Source organism: Protopterus annectens, chromosome 9.part0 (genome assembly GCF_019279795.1).
Source record: "Protopterus annectens isolate FY-2018-M chromosome 9.part0, PAN1.0, whole genome shotgun sequence".
In the NCBI taxonomy this organism is placed as follows: domain Eukaryota; kingdom Metazoa; phylum Chordata; order Ceratodontiformes; family Protopteridae; genus Protopterus; species Protopterus annectens.
The window spans coordinates 617,697,251-617,713,653 of NC_056743.1; the positions used below are offsets into that span (position 1 = coordinate 617,697,251).

At 42.5% G+C, this 16,403-nt stretch overlaps 1 protein-coding gene across 1 annotated transcript in view; it reads right to left on the reverse strand.

The window, feature by feature from the left end:
* Window positions 1-16,403, reverse strand: part of LOC122811369 (cyclic AMP-dependent transcription factor ATF-6 beta-like) — a 1,192,927-nt gene that overhangs the window by 795,026 nt on the left and 381,498 nt on the right. The window contains exon 6 of the mRNA XM_044083167.1: window positions 11,210-11,404. Within this exon, the coding sequence (XP_043939102.1) occupies window positions 11,210-11,404 (195 nt within the window). The remainder of the gene's footprint in view (window positions 1-11,209; window positions 11,405-16,403) is intronic.

A 16,403-nucleotide genomic window follows, 5' to 3' on the forward strand; every position in this document is an offset into this window, starting at 1 on the left:
CCTGGAAACTGTTTCCCATGATGAGTGTAACAAAATCTGATTCCATAAGCAATCCATTTGGAAATAGTTTGTTTTGCAATAGGTTTTCCAAGAGAACTGGAGGCAAAAGAAACAAACAATTGATTAGATTTTCTGAACTCTTTAGTCTTGTCCAGGTAAAATCGTAACTGTCTGTGCACATCCAATGAATGCAAAATCCTTTCCCCTTTATTTTGAGGATTAGGAAAGAAAGTAGGAAGGTGAATTGTCTGATTTAGAGCCACTTTCGAAATCACCTTAGGCATGAAAGTAGGATTGGTCCTCAAGGATACTCTGTCCTGGTGGAAAATAAGGTAAGGTTCCACAGCCATGAGAGCTTGCAACTCTGAGACCCTTCTGGCAGAAGTCAATGCTAACAAAAGAACTGTCTTCCAAGATAAAATCTTAATATCTGAAGATGCAGCAGGCTCAAAAGGAGGCAAAGTAAGTTTTTCTAAAACATAATTAAGATCCCAAGCAGGAACAGGAGGGGTCCTGGGAGGCCGCAAATTCTTAGCCCCTCTCAAGAATTGTCTCACCAAAGGATGAGAAAAAACAGGAGGATCAGAACTGAAATGAGCAGAAATAGCCGAAGCATGAATCTTAATGGAAGAAAAAGAAAGTCCTTTAGACAAAAGATCCGAAAGGTAAAGCAAAATAGAAGAGAGATCAGGCACCAGAGGGTCCAAGCCTCGGTCCTGCATCCAAATACAAAACCTCTTCCATTTAGAGGCATAGGATTTCCTAGTGCTAGGCCGTCTAGCTTCCAGAAGAACATCCAAAACTTGTTTGGGAAGACTAGAAGAAATCAAATTCCTTTGAAGAGCCAAGCTGCCAGGCAAAGGGTCTTAAGATTGGAATGTAGTAACTGACCCTGATGCTGGGACAGAAGGGAAGGGTTCAGAGGGAGAATCCAAGGAGGCTCCAAGAACAGGTGCTTTAAAGTTGGATACCAAAACTGTCGAGGCCAATTTGGAGCAATCAAGATAAGGAACTTGGGCTTGTCCTGTTTTATCTTCAGTAATACCCGAGGTAGTAGAGGAAGAGGAGGGAAGGCATATACCGAAAGGCTTCTCCAGCTGAAGGACAGGGCATCCACTTTCCAAGCTGTTTTGTGGAAGGACCTGGTGCAAAAGCGAGGCAGCTGATGATTGAGGTGGGATGCAAACAGATCTATCTGGGGACATCCCCAAACTGCAGTAATCCTGTTGAATAAGTTGGTGTCTAGCATCCATTCGTGAGGATCTGAAATGTTTCTGCTCAGGCTGTCTGCTAAGAGATTCTGTTCTCCTGGAATGAACTGAGCCTGGAGATGTAGATTCAGATTTAGAGCTGTGTCCCATAAAGCCATAGCTAGTCTGCAAAGGGGGTACGAATGAGAACCCCCCTGCTTGTTTATGTACCACATGACTGTGGTGTTGTCTGTGTGAATTAGCAGAGGCCCTGGTTGCAAAAAGTTCTTGAAGGCTAGAAGAGCATTTTGAACTGCCAACATTTCCTTCAGATTGATGTGCCAGTGAAGATGGTCCTTTGTCCAGGTTCCCTGCTGGCAACTGTCTAGAAAGTGTGCTCCCCAAGCATAATCCAAGGCGTCCATGGTTATGATTTGAGAAGGTTGAGGTAGACGAAAAGGCTTTTCTTCGTTTAAAGCACATACCCTGGACCACCAGAGGAACTCCTTCTGGAGGCAGGGGATCAGAGGAATCAGAATGTCCAGATCGTGGTAATGCTGTGACCATACACTTTTCAGATACCATTGAAGCTTTCTCATATGAAGCCTTGCATTTGGAATCAACAGAATGCAAAAAGCCATGTAGCCCAGTGCCGGCAGGAATTTCCTTGCAGTGAGCTGAGATAGCGTTGCCAAGGTGTTGAAAATTGAAGCCAGCTGTGTTTGTTTTTCTGGAGTGAGGAAGGCCCTTTGTAAGGTTGTATTTAACAGGGCTCCCAAGAATACCATTTGTTGAGAAGGGATCAAATGTGACTTTTTTGTGTTCACTGAGAATCCCAGTAAGAGAAGAAGACGCTGAACAAGTTCCAGATGTTGAAGTAGAAGATCCTTGCTGTCTGCCTGAATAAGGCAGTCGTCCAAATAGGGGTAAATCTGAATCCCCTGAAGTCTGCAATAAGCCACTACTGGTGCCAGGCACTTGGTAAAGACTCTGGGCGCAGTAGATAAACCAAAGGGCAGTACAGAGAATTGAAAGTGTCTCGAACCTGCCTTGAATCTGAGGAATTTCCTGCGTTCCTGTCTGATGGGAATGTGTAAGTAGGCTTCCTTTAAGTCCAATGTCACCATCCAGGCATCCTGAGAGAGCATTGGAATTAGTTGCTGCAGAGTAAGCATCTTGAATTTTGGAATTTCCAAAAAGGTGTTTAACACAGAAAGGTCCAGAATAGGTCTCCATGAGCTTTGTTTTCTTGGAACCAGAAACAGTCTTGAATAAAAACCTTTTCCCATCTCTGAGAGTGGAACAGGCTCTATGGCTCTCATGGCCAGAAGAGCATCCACTTGACTTAAGGCCTCTGACCATTGATGTTTTGGCAGATCTGGCCAACCGTAAGCCCTTGGCAGAGTATGAAAGTGGAATTTGTAGCCTTTTAAAATCACGTCCAATACCCATCTGTCCTGGGTAATATGAGTCCAATTTCTGTAAAAAAGAGACAGTTTTCCTCCGAGAGGGGCATCCAGGTGGAGGGGTCCTGTAGCCCAACCGAGAGAGTCATTGAGTTTGCTTTCTTTGAGATTGGGACCTGTCTTCTCCCCTTCTAGGTGAAGAAGCAGTCCATTGTCTAGATCTGTAAGAGGCCTGAGCTTGCCCACGACCTCTGGAGTGTCTATATCTTCCCCTTTGAGGCCTGTCAGACGTGGGAAAGGACCAATTTTTAGAGGGCCAATTCCTGGAAAATCTAGGAGGCTGAACTTGCAAGAAATCTTTTACAGTTTGCATAGATTTTGCCTTTTCTTCCATCTTTTTAATAACTTCCTCAGCCTTAGATCCAAAAAGAACATCATGTTGAACAGGAGCATCTAATAACTTAGCCTTAACCTGTTCAGGTAAACTTTGTTCACGAAGCCAAGCATGTCTCCTGATAACAGTACCAGAGGCTGCAGCCCTGCAACAAGCATCCAAAGCATCAAAACCACAATGCAATGACTGTTTTGGACAATGCAAACTATGTTTATTCACTTGTTCAGTTGCATGCAATACATCCTGAAGTTCCTTATCCTCTGCACATGCAGGAAGGGAAGCAAGCTTTTGCTTTAAAACAGACAAAAGAAATTGCTGATACTTAAACATATGAAACTGGCAATTTAAAGCCCTTACAGACAGGGTAGCAGAAGTATATACCTTTTTTCCCCACCTGTCTAAAGCACGAGAATCCTTCTCAGAGGGAATAGGATTTTTAGAAGTAGCAACCTTAGCAGCCTTAGAGCCCTGAGAAATAGTTTCAGGATCCGCAGAAGGGTTCTTAAATAAGAATAAATGAGAGTCAGGAACCCTATAAAATCTGTCAGGCTTAGAAGGAGCAGGAGGCATGGAATCAGGATTCAAATTAGCCTCAGAAAAAGCATCATCCACAATGTCAAGAACAGGAGGGATAGCTAAAGGCCTATGCTGAGGAAGAAGAAGGAATTCTCTAAGCCTCTTCTTGGAAGCAGAATACTCCTGACCTTCCCAATGAAAATGTTCCCTCATCTCATGTAAGGTTTCCCCAAAAGAGAAATCTTCAGGCGGAGAGGCAGAGGGCAAGGAGTCCTCAGCATCCGAATCCTCATAAGGAGGAAAAGAATATTCCTGATCAGAGGAAGAGACAGAAGATACAGAAGCCTGGTCAGAGGAATCCAGAGGAACATCCTGTCGAGGCCTTTTCTCAGGTGGGGGGTGAGAACCCCTAATCATTGTAAGTAAATCTTCAGCCATCTTTAATAATTGCTTCTGTGTCCTGGGAGTAGATTCAGAAGTAGCTTGAGCAGGAACTTTAGACTTAACAGGAGTCTTTGTCTTTGCCTTTGCCTTTGAAATGGTGATGTGAGTAGCCCTGAAAACCCCCTCAGAAGCCGGTACCTGCACAGCGGTTCCGGACCCATCTGAGGGAGCGACGTCCGAAGGTCCTGCAGCAGTTAAAATAGTACGCCTTGATGGCTCCCCATAGGAGTCCGTATCAGCTATCGGTTAGAAGTGGCGGACGACAGGGGCTGCAAAAGCACCTCACTGACGACAGCCGAACCGGACGCTGGCTCCAGCTGCAACGAGTCCTGTTTGGACCTCGGAGGCCTGTCTTTGTCTTTGCGCTTCTTTTGAATTCTGGTAGTGTCCGACGACATTCTATAATTGAAGCGTCTGCCAAAATAATTTAGAGCCCAGTCGTACCTGCGCTTGATAGTACGAGAATTGAACCTGTCACAGAACCGACAACAAGAAACGTTGCGGTCAGGGCCTAAGCAAGGTAGACAGTAAGAGTGGAAATCTTTATGAGGTATTTGTTTCCCACACGTTATACAATTATTAACTTTTTCTGACATCGGAGGAACAAGAAAAAGATTCCCCAACGGGGTACTTAGCTTTGAGAAGAGAAGTAGAACTTCGGACCGACAACAACAAAATACGCTGTTCGAAAATCGCCAACCAACGACTTGCGAGCTGCTTTCCACCGCACGGCAAGAAAGACTGGAGAAGATGGCGTCGGCTGATGGCTATGTACCAGAGCGTACTGACGTCAGGGTACTAGCTTGTACAGCCGACGCCGGACCCAGACTTTGGGATTCTGGCCGACCTCGGGCTGCCTGCCGGCAGGAACACCCTACAGTTATGACTGCAACAGTGAAACACGAAGAACATCAAAGGACAGTCAAATAATTCAGAATGTTCACATGGGGTAATTGGCTAGGCCATGGGCCTAACTGGCCCATGAGGGCAGTTAGCCTAGTATTAAGCCCCTGCTAGACAGGGGTCCAGGGAAGTAAATAGTGTGGGAAGAAATAGCCAGGGAATTGTTATGGCTAGGCTTGTATAGGCCCTACGGCCAACAGCCTAGTACCAACCTATGTCAATGTAAGGGGTCGCCTCCCCTCCCCCCGGCAGTCTCTTATCCCCAACAGAACGTCTGAATCTCCATTTCTCTCTTTAGCAACAGGCTGTTTCGGACAAATGGGTTGTGATACTGATTCAGCAGGGGTACAGATGGCAGTGGAAGTGATTCCTCCTTTGCAGGGAATTATTCCACATCTGCCAGACCAAACCCTTCTGTTCCCTCCTGTCCTACAGCATATGCTTTAACAGGGGGGTAATAGAAACAGTTCCTCTTTCCCAGTGGGCAAGAGGTTTTCTTTCAAGAATGCTTCTGCCAAAGAAAGAAAATGCCTGGAGATCAGTTATGGACCTTTTTTCTTAAACCAGTCTGTGATAGTGCCCAAGTCCAAAATGCTTTCACAACACAATCTCTTACCTCTTCTTCCCCATTTGAGATTTTTTTGGTAACCTTAGATTTTAAAGATGCTTATCATTACATTTCTATCCATTATGGCTTCAGTTGTTTCTTAAGGTTTTATGCATCTGGATCACATTATCCATTCTCTGCCTTACCCTTTGGATCATCCACTGCCCCAAAACTGCTCACAACGTGTCTACCTCCAGTTATAGCACACAGCAAGCTACAGAGTATCCACTTTTCCCTCATATTTAGATGACTCGCTTATCTATTGCAGACTCTTTTACAAGCTGTTAGGAATCTCTCTTTGGTGAGAGATCTCCTATCCAGTCTGGGGTTCCAAGAGAACCTCAGTTCAAAGAGCTCTTCTTCCACAGGAGGCTCTATATTTAGATCTATCCCATGTTTTTTCCCCCAAATTCCCTCAGTTGTTGCACATACAGCCACTATGGACTGGAAGCTAGCAGTGTTTTCTGTGGCTGCTGGGGTCCTCTTAGTACACAAGGGAGGGAATACCCCAGGATTCTGAGTCTCATGGCATCAGTGATTCTTATGATACCTCTGGCAAGACTCCACATGACAAAGATACAGGAGTATCTGAAGTCTTTTTCATACCTCAGAACTTCTTAAAGCAAGAAATCTGGACAAAGCCATAAACAACTGGGGGTCAAAGCCCCCAAAATAGGGACTTTTTTACATATTACTCTTACAAACTTAGAAAGTTGATAGAATGAACATATTTTCCATTAGCATGGCTTTTCTGAAGGCATGAAGTCTGAAGCTCAAATATATGTTATTTTCATATTTCAGCTGCCAATGGTTTGCCAGAAAACCACAACTGTATGAGAAACATAGCAAAAGTCTGGACATTCTATGAAAATCTGGACAGCTGAGGTATGGTCCCAGCACCAGCAGCCATTACCTTTTCAGATTCCATTTCTGGGATATGTGAGAAGAGAAATCAGTTGATGGAGAATCAAATACCCTGAATCCAGGTCTCTAGCTCTCCACTCTTGCAACAAAACAGCCAGTTACCATAGACACTTTGGACATGAATAAATGAATAAAGGTAGATTGTTGGATGGTGCAGGTAAATGAGGCATCCCCTGAAAATAAGCCCTAATGTGTATTTCGGCGGAGGACAGAATATAAGACCCGGTCTTATTTTCGGGGAAATTCGGTATCTTGAAATTACAAAATCTTTCGGAACTTCTGAATAGTTGTTCAGATATCTCAGGCTATTACTTTTTGTTATTCCACTGCAACAAAACTATTCTAGGAAGAGTCAAGACGCATTCTACCAGGGCCTTAGCTTCACCTATGACATTTTGGAAAGGGTTGAATTCTATACATGTTCTAGAAGCAGCAACTTGGTTCTCTGTACATACTTTTAAAAGCACAACAAGCCAGACTCCTCCTCCAGGTCTAAGTCAAGTTTTGCTAGGGCCATTCTCCAGGGGCTGCTGGACCCTTCTTCTACCTCTCGGTTATTATAAGCTATGGTACTCTACCCCTCCAGCTTAGGCTACTGCAGCAGTGATCAGTACATGAAGAATAAAGTATAGTTGTATAAATAAATTTACCATAGCAGTAGATGTTTAAATGATCACTGCTGCAGTAGCCACTCTCTCTCTCTCCCTCCATCCCCTTATTTTTGGTGGTTTTTATGCCACTGTGCGGGCATTTTTTTTTTTTTTTTGTTATTCCTATCAATGTCTTCTCAGGGCTCAGCCTCCCTCTCTCAGCTGGCATGAAAGTTCTGAAGGTTTCGGCACCCAAACCTGTTATTATAGCCAGCCCTGAAGCTTTGCAGGATATAACACACACAGCTTAGTCTACTGCAGCAGGGATCTTTTCAACATCTACTGTTACAGTAAGTTTACCTTCACAACTGTACTTTCCTACAACCCAAAATGTTTACATGTCAATTTGCATTTTATTTAAATATCGTTTTCTACAGTTAAGAGTACTAGTTGGACTGAAAACTCATAATGCAGACTTAAGTAGCAAAGTGTGCGTGTGTGTGTGTATGTATGTATGTATGTATGTATATATATATATATATATATATACACACACACACACACACACACACGTATATGTGTGTGTGTGTGTTCTTTTAACCAAAGTCAGAAACCAGCATTTGCTCTCTTCAACAAGATAGAATGTACCAGAAGAAGTGGAAGCATGGACGCTGCTTTTAGTCTATTTCTGACTATAGTGCTGACAGCTCACTGTATACTTTTTACTCTGAATTTGGGAGTGGTCAACCTATCTTCACTATAACCACTTTCACAATATAACGTGTACACTAGTCTGTCTGGACTACGGCCTGGACTATGCCCAGAAACAGACAAACCATTGAGTCCATGCCATATAGCAATTTCAACTGTTGTTCATCACTATGAAGTAAGTGTTGCAATTCTTAAATACACACACAAGCCAGAGCTTAACATAGCTTGTTAAAACTTCTGTCCTTTTTCATTTACTCATTCAGGTTTTTAGCACAGCAGCAGTCTTTATGAATGGCACACTCCAAGGCTGTGCATTCAGGAGAAAGTTTATGTCCTATTCACACTTGGAACAGGGTGACGACAGACAACAGTTTCAATGATTATTTTAATGTGGAACTACTAATGCAAATACAGTTGGCCATATATGCAGCTACTCAACACTTATCGCATCTTTTATCACAGCAGTACAAGAAAAAAGTAAATCTGTCCTATTCATATCATACATGCCCCTCTGGACCTCCGCCTCCCAAGACTTTAGCATCTTTTGAAACCTCTGGTGACTAGCTTTGTTTTCCTTTAGAATTTGTAAATCCAGTGAACTACAAGGAGTTGAAAAGGAAGAAAAATGAAGGAAGAAATGTCTGCCTGAGACTATAAAATCTTATATAAACCACAATTGTCAAAGCCACTTATTGCTGCAGGCCAGCTATATGGAATTCTGGGGATCAGCTGTTACACAGTGTGGCAGCCTTGGGATCCATGGCATCAGATGGCTGCAATCTACCAAAACACAAAGCAGTCAACAGTTAATAACATGATGTTCTGTTCAACATCTTCAAACTAGGGCAAGCCACCATCTTGGTATAGTGTTATTACTTTTGATTAAATGAATCCTTTATTACATTTTCTTTAAGGGTTGCTCTTTATACAAGTGCAACAAATGGAAAGCCCTAATCCAGAAAGAAACTAGATTTAAAGCACTGCCTATGCACTATTTTAGCAGAAAAACTCCCATCTTATTCTGGTCTACATTTCTGAAACATTCAGCTTCGCACATCAAGGCAAGCATACTGGTAGTAATAGGAGTAAGGGGACTGGGCCCTCATTACATAGGCAGCAGTTAAGAATTTTATGACCACAGATCACTGTTATGAATATTGCCCAGCTGGACAGCAGAAAATTCTATTTTCAGCAGTCCATGAAATACGAGTTATAATCCCTGCTTTGCTTTCAGCAGACAGACATCCATATCACTGAAAGTTCAATACAATGGCTTCCTCAAAAGCAGTGATAAATGGCGTGAGGTCAGAGAAAGAATATGCATGAAAACAACTACAACTCAGCAGAAGGCAAAGGGAATAGAAAGATGCAAACATGAACCTGCCAGAGAAAAACAGCAAGTCCCTCTAGTTTGTTTGTGTCTTTCGGCTTTTCCCGGTTAGGGGTCGCCACAGCGGAACTCCAGTCCGCTAGTGATTGGCAGTAGAGTTTTACGCGCTGGCTTGCCAGGCCTAATGCACAACCTTCAACGAAGGAACAGCAAGTCCCTCTAGTGGTTTCCTCAAAAACAAATTTCCTCAAAGAAAATACAGTGGATATAAAAAGTTTACACACCCGTTAAAATACCAGGCTTTTGTGATATAAAAAAACGAGACCGCAATAAATAATTTCAAAACGTTTTCCACCTTTAATGTGATCTACAACCTGTACAATTCAATTGAAAAACAAAAATCTGTTAGGGGAAAAATATAAAAAGTAAAAAACGTACAATAAGCTGGTTGCATAAGTGTCCACATCCTTAAACTAATAGTTTGTTGAAGCACCTTTTGATTTAATTACAGCATTCAATCTTCTTTGGTAGGAGTCTATCAGCAGGGCACATCTTGACTTGGCAATATTTGCCCACTCTTCCTTGCAGAAGTGCTCCAAATCTGTCAGACTGAGAGGGCATCTCTTGTGCACAGCCCCTCAGGTCACCCCACAGATTTTCTATTGGATTTAGGTCTGGGCAGTGGCTGAGCCATTTCAAAACTTTAATTTTCTTCTGGTGAAGCCATTCTTTTGTTGATTTGGATGTATTCTTGGGGTTATTATCGTGCTGAAAGGTGAAATTCCTCTTCATCTTCAGCTTTCTAGCAGACGCCTGAAGGTTTTGGGCCAAAAGTGACTGGTATTTGGAACTATTAATAATTCCCTCCACCTTGACTAAAGCCCCAGTTCCAGCTGAAGAAAAGCAACCCCAAAGCATGATACTGTCACCACCATGCTTCCCCATGGGGATGGTGTTCATCTGGTGATGTGAAGTGTTGTTTTGACACCAAAAGTACCTTTTGGTATTGTGGCCAAAAAGTTCACCCTTGGTCTCATCAGACCATAAGTTCACCCTTGGTCTCATCAGACCATAAGTTCACCCTTGGTCTCATCAGACCATAAGTTCACCCTTGGTCTCATCAGACCATAAGTTCACCCTTGGTCTCATCAGACCATAAGTTCACCCTTGGTCTCATCAGACCATAAGTTCACCCTTGGTCTCATCAGACCATAAGTTCACCCTTGGTCTCATCAGACCATAAGTTCACCCTTGGTCTCATCAGACCATAAGTTCACCCTTGGTCTCATCAGACCATAAGTTCACCCTTGGTCTCATCAGACCATAACACATTTCCCCACATGCAGGGAAACTTTATGTATTTTTTTGCAAATTTTACCCGGGCCTGGATGTTTTTGTGAAAAAAAAAAAGACTTCCGTCTTGCAATCCTACACCATAGCCCAGACATATGGAGAATATGGGAGATTGTTATCACATATAGTACACAACCAGTACTTGCCAGAAATTCCTGCATCTCCTTCAGTGTTGCTGTAGGTCTCTTGGCTGCCTCCTTGACCAATTTTTGTCTTGTCTTTTCATCAATTTTGGAGGGATGTCCAGTTCTTTGCAATGTCATTGTTGTCCCATATTTTCTCCACTTTTTGATGACTGTCTTCACTGTGTTCCATGGTATATCCAATGCTGTGGATATTTTTTGTACCCTTCTCCTGACCGATACCTTTGAACAATGAAATCCCTTTGATGCTTTATAAGCTCTCTGCAAACCATGGCTTTTGCTGTAGAAGGCAACTGAGTACATGTCAGGAAAATCCTACTAGGACAGCTGAACTTTATTTGGGGTTAATCAGAGTCTCTTTAGTTGATGGCAGGTGTGCACCCAAGAAGATAGAATGCTGTAATTAAATCAAAAGGTGCTTCAATAAAGTATTAGTTTACGGGTGTGCACACTTATGCAACCAACTTATTGTAGTTTTTTTATTTTTTATATTTTCCCCTAACATTATTTTTGTTTTTTAATTGAATTATATAGGTTATAGGTCACATTAAAGGTGGGAAAAGTTTTGAAATGATTTACTGTGGTCTCATTTTTTTAAATCACAAAAACCTGGCATTTTAACAGAGGTATGTAAAACTTTTTATATCCATTGTACATACACATAGAAGAGAAGACCAATTCCAATACACCAGTAGTACCTGAAATAGCAGGCTTGATAGGCAGCGGTTGGGGCTTAACTGTGTTGCCCCCTGGTTGCACTGACTGGAGGAGGATTGTCTTTGCTGGACTGGAGGTGGCAGGAACAGGTACAGCAGTAACAACCAAGGGTTTAGGCTGGATGGCTGGTTTGCTGGCAAGGATGGTGTCTGCCTTCAGATCAGTGGAAAATTTGCCTGCAGAGAAAAACAGAAAAATAAGCATTAGTGCTGCACACCTGAAACTGCAGTAACAAAAGCAGTTATGTACTTACCATAGCATGCTTTTCATCTCTAGTCTATCTGACTTGACTGAAGGGATTATTGCCATCTCGTGTTTTCAACTTGACAGCTCTAGTGTGAGCTCAAACCTCATGCTCCTTCCAAATTGTCATAATGCACGTGTCCCTAATCCTACATCAGTTCAAGTTTGCTGCTTCTTTTGGCCATGATCACCATGCACTAAGAGTTCATTACTTAATGAAGAGGTCAGGTTTCAACTAAGTCTGCTACGTACCTTCAAATATAAATGACATTTTGGTAGGTTGTTGAATCTGCAGGACTAGGGATGAAAAGGATCCGGGACTATGTTAAGTGCACAATTTTTGCTTCCCGATTTAATCCCATCGATCTGATTTGACTGGTTGGACAGAATCCCAAACTACCTAGTTTTCCAGGTAGAATCATGACTGAATGCCCTTGAGGACGGTAGCTACAAGAGAAGGTCTAGACCTTGAGATGATATCCACTTTGTAATGTTTGTAAAAGGTATAAAATATAGACCAAGTTGCTGCTGCACAAATGTCAACCACTGATGAGTTTTTGAAGAAGGAAGTGGAAACTGGCACTAACCTAGATGTGTGTGCCTCAGGCTTCAATGGTAAATGCTCATCTCTGAATTGTAAGCAAAGGTAATACATTCTGAGAGCATTCTGGACGGTATTATTTTGGAGACTTTGAATCGTAATCTAGAGAGAGCAATGGAAATAAAATATTGGGAATCTTTTCTTACTGACATTGTTCTGTCAAAGTACAAATGCGATTGTCTACAGACATTCAATGTATGAAGAAGATATTCTCCCCTATTGGAGTGGTTTTGACAGAAATCTAGAAGGTGATGGGTCTGGCTGAAGTTGGACCCAGAGGTGATTTTTGGAATGATTGGTTCTTAATGATACCCTATTCCTTGTAGAAAATAAAATAGAGAGGTACAGGCTAGAGTACTAGTAACTCTGAAATTCTTATTTACTGATGTGAAAGCCACTAGAAATAGTGTTTTCCATGAAATGTATTTTAATTAGGCAGAGGATGTTGGCACAAAGTGAACCCATGTAAAGGTTTGAGAACAAAATTAAGGTCCCAAAGTGGTGTTCTGACAGGAGAATATAACAATATTTCTTTCACAAAGGCTTTATGCAGTCTTTATATAAAAAGTGAGTAGGAAGGAAATCCAGTATGAAAACATGAGATGACTACCAAATTAATTTTAACTATAGAATAGCTGGAGGCAACATGAAACAATGATGAAAGAAAATGCAGAAGTGAAAGAATCAGAGCCAAGAAGGGGTCTAGTCCTTTTTGCATCCCCATATGAAGAAAGTTTCATTTGCTTTTGCAAATTTTGCAAGCAGATTCCTTCTGAGGAGCCAGTAGCATATGAACCACTCTGATAAAGTATAAAACAAACACCAACTGGTCAGGAACTAAAGATCCGCGATAGCAAATAATAAAATATGCAGAAAATAGCAATGTAGACCACCAGCCTGAAAAACAAACACTTTATTACCACCAGTAAAGTGTTCGCTCTCCACTCTGATAAAGGACAGGATTAAAGGCCATTACTGGAATAAGAAACCATGTGATTAGTTTGGGGGAGTAAATGCCCTGGTGAGGCCTGCTGGATGTGTGGGACAACAGATCCAGTTGCAGACCAGGAAGCCATGGCTGATTTATGAGATATCAGCAAAATAAACCATATTTGTATGGGGCGGAATGGAGCAATGAATATCACAGTAGCTTTGCATGCACACACTTTCTTCAGAAATCTGCTTATCAAGTAGAGTAGAGGAGAGGCATAGAGGAGTACATGATGTCACTTACAGACCAAAGTATCCCTCAGTGGCTGTCCTTTTGGAATCTTCAGAGCAAAGTAGCATTTGGTATTGGAAGGGGAAGCAAAAAGAATGCAGCAAAGCTGGTGTTAGCAACAGAAGATGTGCTGTACTGCTGCAGAATTGAGAGACCACTCCTGAGGTATTTGGATGTATTTGCTGAGCCAATTCACTAGGCAGCTGGCTTTCTCGAAATGTGTACGGAGATCAGAAAGTGGTGAGAAGCTACTGCTCACTGCCACAGTCTCATGGCTTCTCTGCAAAGGAGATATGATCTGGTTTCTCCCTGTTTATTGTTAGACCATACAACTGACATATTATCTGACTGAATGGCAATTACCCCTGTAAGAAGGTGGTCTTGAAGTGCCTGCAACACTAGAACTGCCTCATATCCAGGGTGCTGATGTAAAGACTGGCTTCTAAATCTTCACATAAACATCAGCATGTTTCATGGACAGTTCTCCTCTTGTAATGTCCTCCTACCCTAGAAAGTAGGTGCCCATGGTTACTGCTGCCATTTGTGCAGGAAGGACAAATGGTCACTTAGAGAACCACAGGAGATTATGAACGCTAGGTCAGGTGCTGTCTGCAGACTGAAGACAGATGAACTGGAATGCTCACTATGCTGAACAGCAAGAACCACTATACATGGAGATCCCAATGAAGTACCCTCATGTAAAATGTGTGGAATTAGAAGTACAAATGATGCTATTAGACCGAGAACTTTCAGGACTAAAGAGACTGGAGAAACTGATGAGCTTGCACACCGGATATGGTTTTCCTTAGAGTCAGGAGCTTTTCAATTCTTAATTTTAGTATGCAAGAAGTTGTGTCTACATGGCATGCAGTGAAAAGCAATGCCTAAGAAGGCTGAAGATGTGGGTTTTCTACATTTACAGAGATGCCCAAAGGCAGGCAAAGCTAAAACTAATGGCCTTTGGTAGAGAGTAGAAAATCCTTTAATTTAGCATCTGGGAGCTAATCATCTAGATATGGGAAACCCAGATCCCACTGACTCACAGATGGGGTGTGACTACTGCCATGCACTTAGAAAACACCCAGTGGGCCTGTGATAAGAACACAGGGAAGTGCTTTGAATTGACAGTGATATGACAAGTGACTGGTTCCTTGCTGGAAGTGAAGGAATCTCCTGAACTCTGGCAATTCTGATATGGAAGTAAGAAAATCACTTGAACTGTGAACATCCTAAACTGGGTCTTTTGTGACTTAATGATTTAGGCTACTAAGATCTAGAGTTGCCCTGCTCTCCATGGTTTTCTTTAGAACTATAAAGAATCTGGCATAGACCCCTACGCACTTTCTGGTCTGGTGGGACATCTTAGATCGCTCTTCCCTTTTTCTAGCACAATAACAATCTCTTTTTTTGCTGGTCTGAACAGCAGGGGGTAAGGTCTAGAAGTGGCAAAGACCTGCTCTGGAATGGAGAAAAAGGATAAAGTGTAGCCTCTAGATATTTTATTCCCCACTCATTTGTCTTGCTTGAGGGCCATTCATGCATCTGAGTGAACATATAACTGACTCCCAGCTGCCTGCAGAGGGGAGCAGTCAATCAAGCCTTAAAGGTTGTTGAGACTGTTACTTAACAAAGGTTCAGCTGAATCCCTGGTTTTGCAGATTGCATCTGCTATGGGATGGCATCTGTTGCAAGGTTCACTTCGCCCACCCTGTCAGAAGAACAGTAAAATGATGGCACTGGGACTTCCTGAATCAAATCACAGCAACTTGGGACCCATCTAATTTTTACTGTACAATAGCTGGTAGTCTCAAGCTACACTTTGAGAGTAGTCAGTCTTACATGCCTGTTCATGCTTCTGCAACTTCTCTTGGACATTAGATGCAAAGAGTGAAGATCCACTGTAGAGGGCATTTATAAAGAATATTTTTAAGTTCATAGGTTGGTACTAGCCTATCAGCCCTAGGGCCTATACAAGCCTAGCCATAACAATTCCCTGGAGATTTCTTCCCACAATATTTACTTCCCTGGACCCCTGTCTAGTAGGGCGACTGACGTGATCCCCGGGGTGAATTTCCTGTCTGCAAAATCACAAAAGCAGAGGCAGGCATTAAGTCTCCTAGTTAAGCCAGCTCCCGTTACTCTGGATGCTCTATTAGATGCATTATGTAGCAGACTCAAGGAGAGACTGGAAATTGTTAACAATGTGGCCACATATGCTTCAACTTGTTTTCTACACTCTGCAGTGTCCAACTTTCTAAAAGACTCTAACGACTGTTCAGCTATGTCTCTTTAGAAGTGGTTCATGTGAGTGATACAATTTAATGTTCTCGGGGCAAATGTGGTGGAGGAGCAAGCATGCTTTTCCATTCTGTTCGACACTTTTTGTTGAGAGGATGAACATCTGCCATGTCTTCAGGCAGTTACTTCCTGGTGGCTGCCTCTATCACAATAGAGACCACCAAGTCACCTTACTCTAATGTTGCCTGTCCTTATGGATACAAAGAACTTTGTTTGGCTTCCTGGAAATCACTTTAGTGGAATTTGGGTCCTGTCTTGCTCCCCGTCACCACGTCAATCAGGTGGTTAAGCAGGACATATCATCCAGGAGGGAGAGAAGACAGACCTGACTAATTCACCTAACACTTTTTTGTCCATGGGGGTGGGGGTCGAAGGGCCAATATCCTGCTAGTGCATCTTCTAGTATTTCATCAAATTTAATGTCTTCGAGAAAGGACTATGGGGAACCCATCTTATCATCCAGATCAGTGTCTGAAGTGAGCGACTCTGTGGTGGAGTTAACATGCCTCATTTAGCATGTCCATTTCCTGGGATACTCCAGTGGGGATGCATCTAAATCCCAAGAAGAATCTACCTGAACCTAAGCAGAAGGCTTGATGAAACCTTCAGGAAAGGATGACAAGAGCAATGAGGCACAGTCTGAAAGACTGCCATGAGTTGGAGTCTTCAACAAGATAGCTTCGCTACACTCCCATGATAATGGAGAAATCTTCCTCTCTATAATGCTCGAAAGTCTATCATGAGTCTGTCAGCACTAGAGACCTCCAAAGTGATGCCACATCTGTCCTCAATGAAGTCAATGTCAATGACA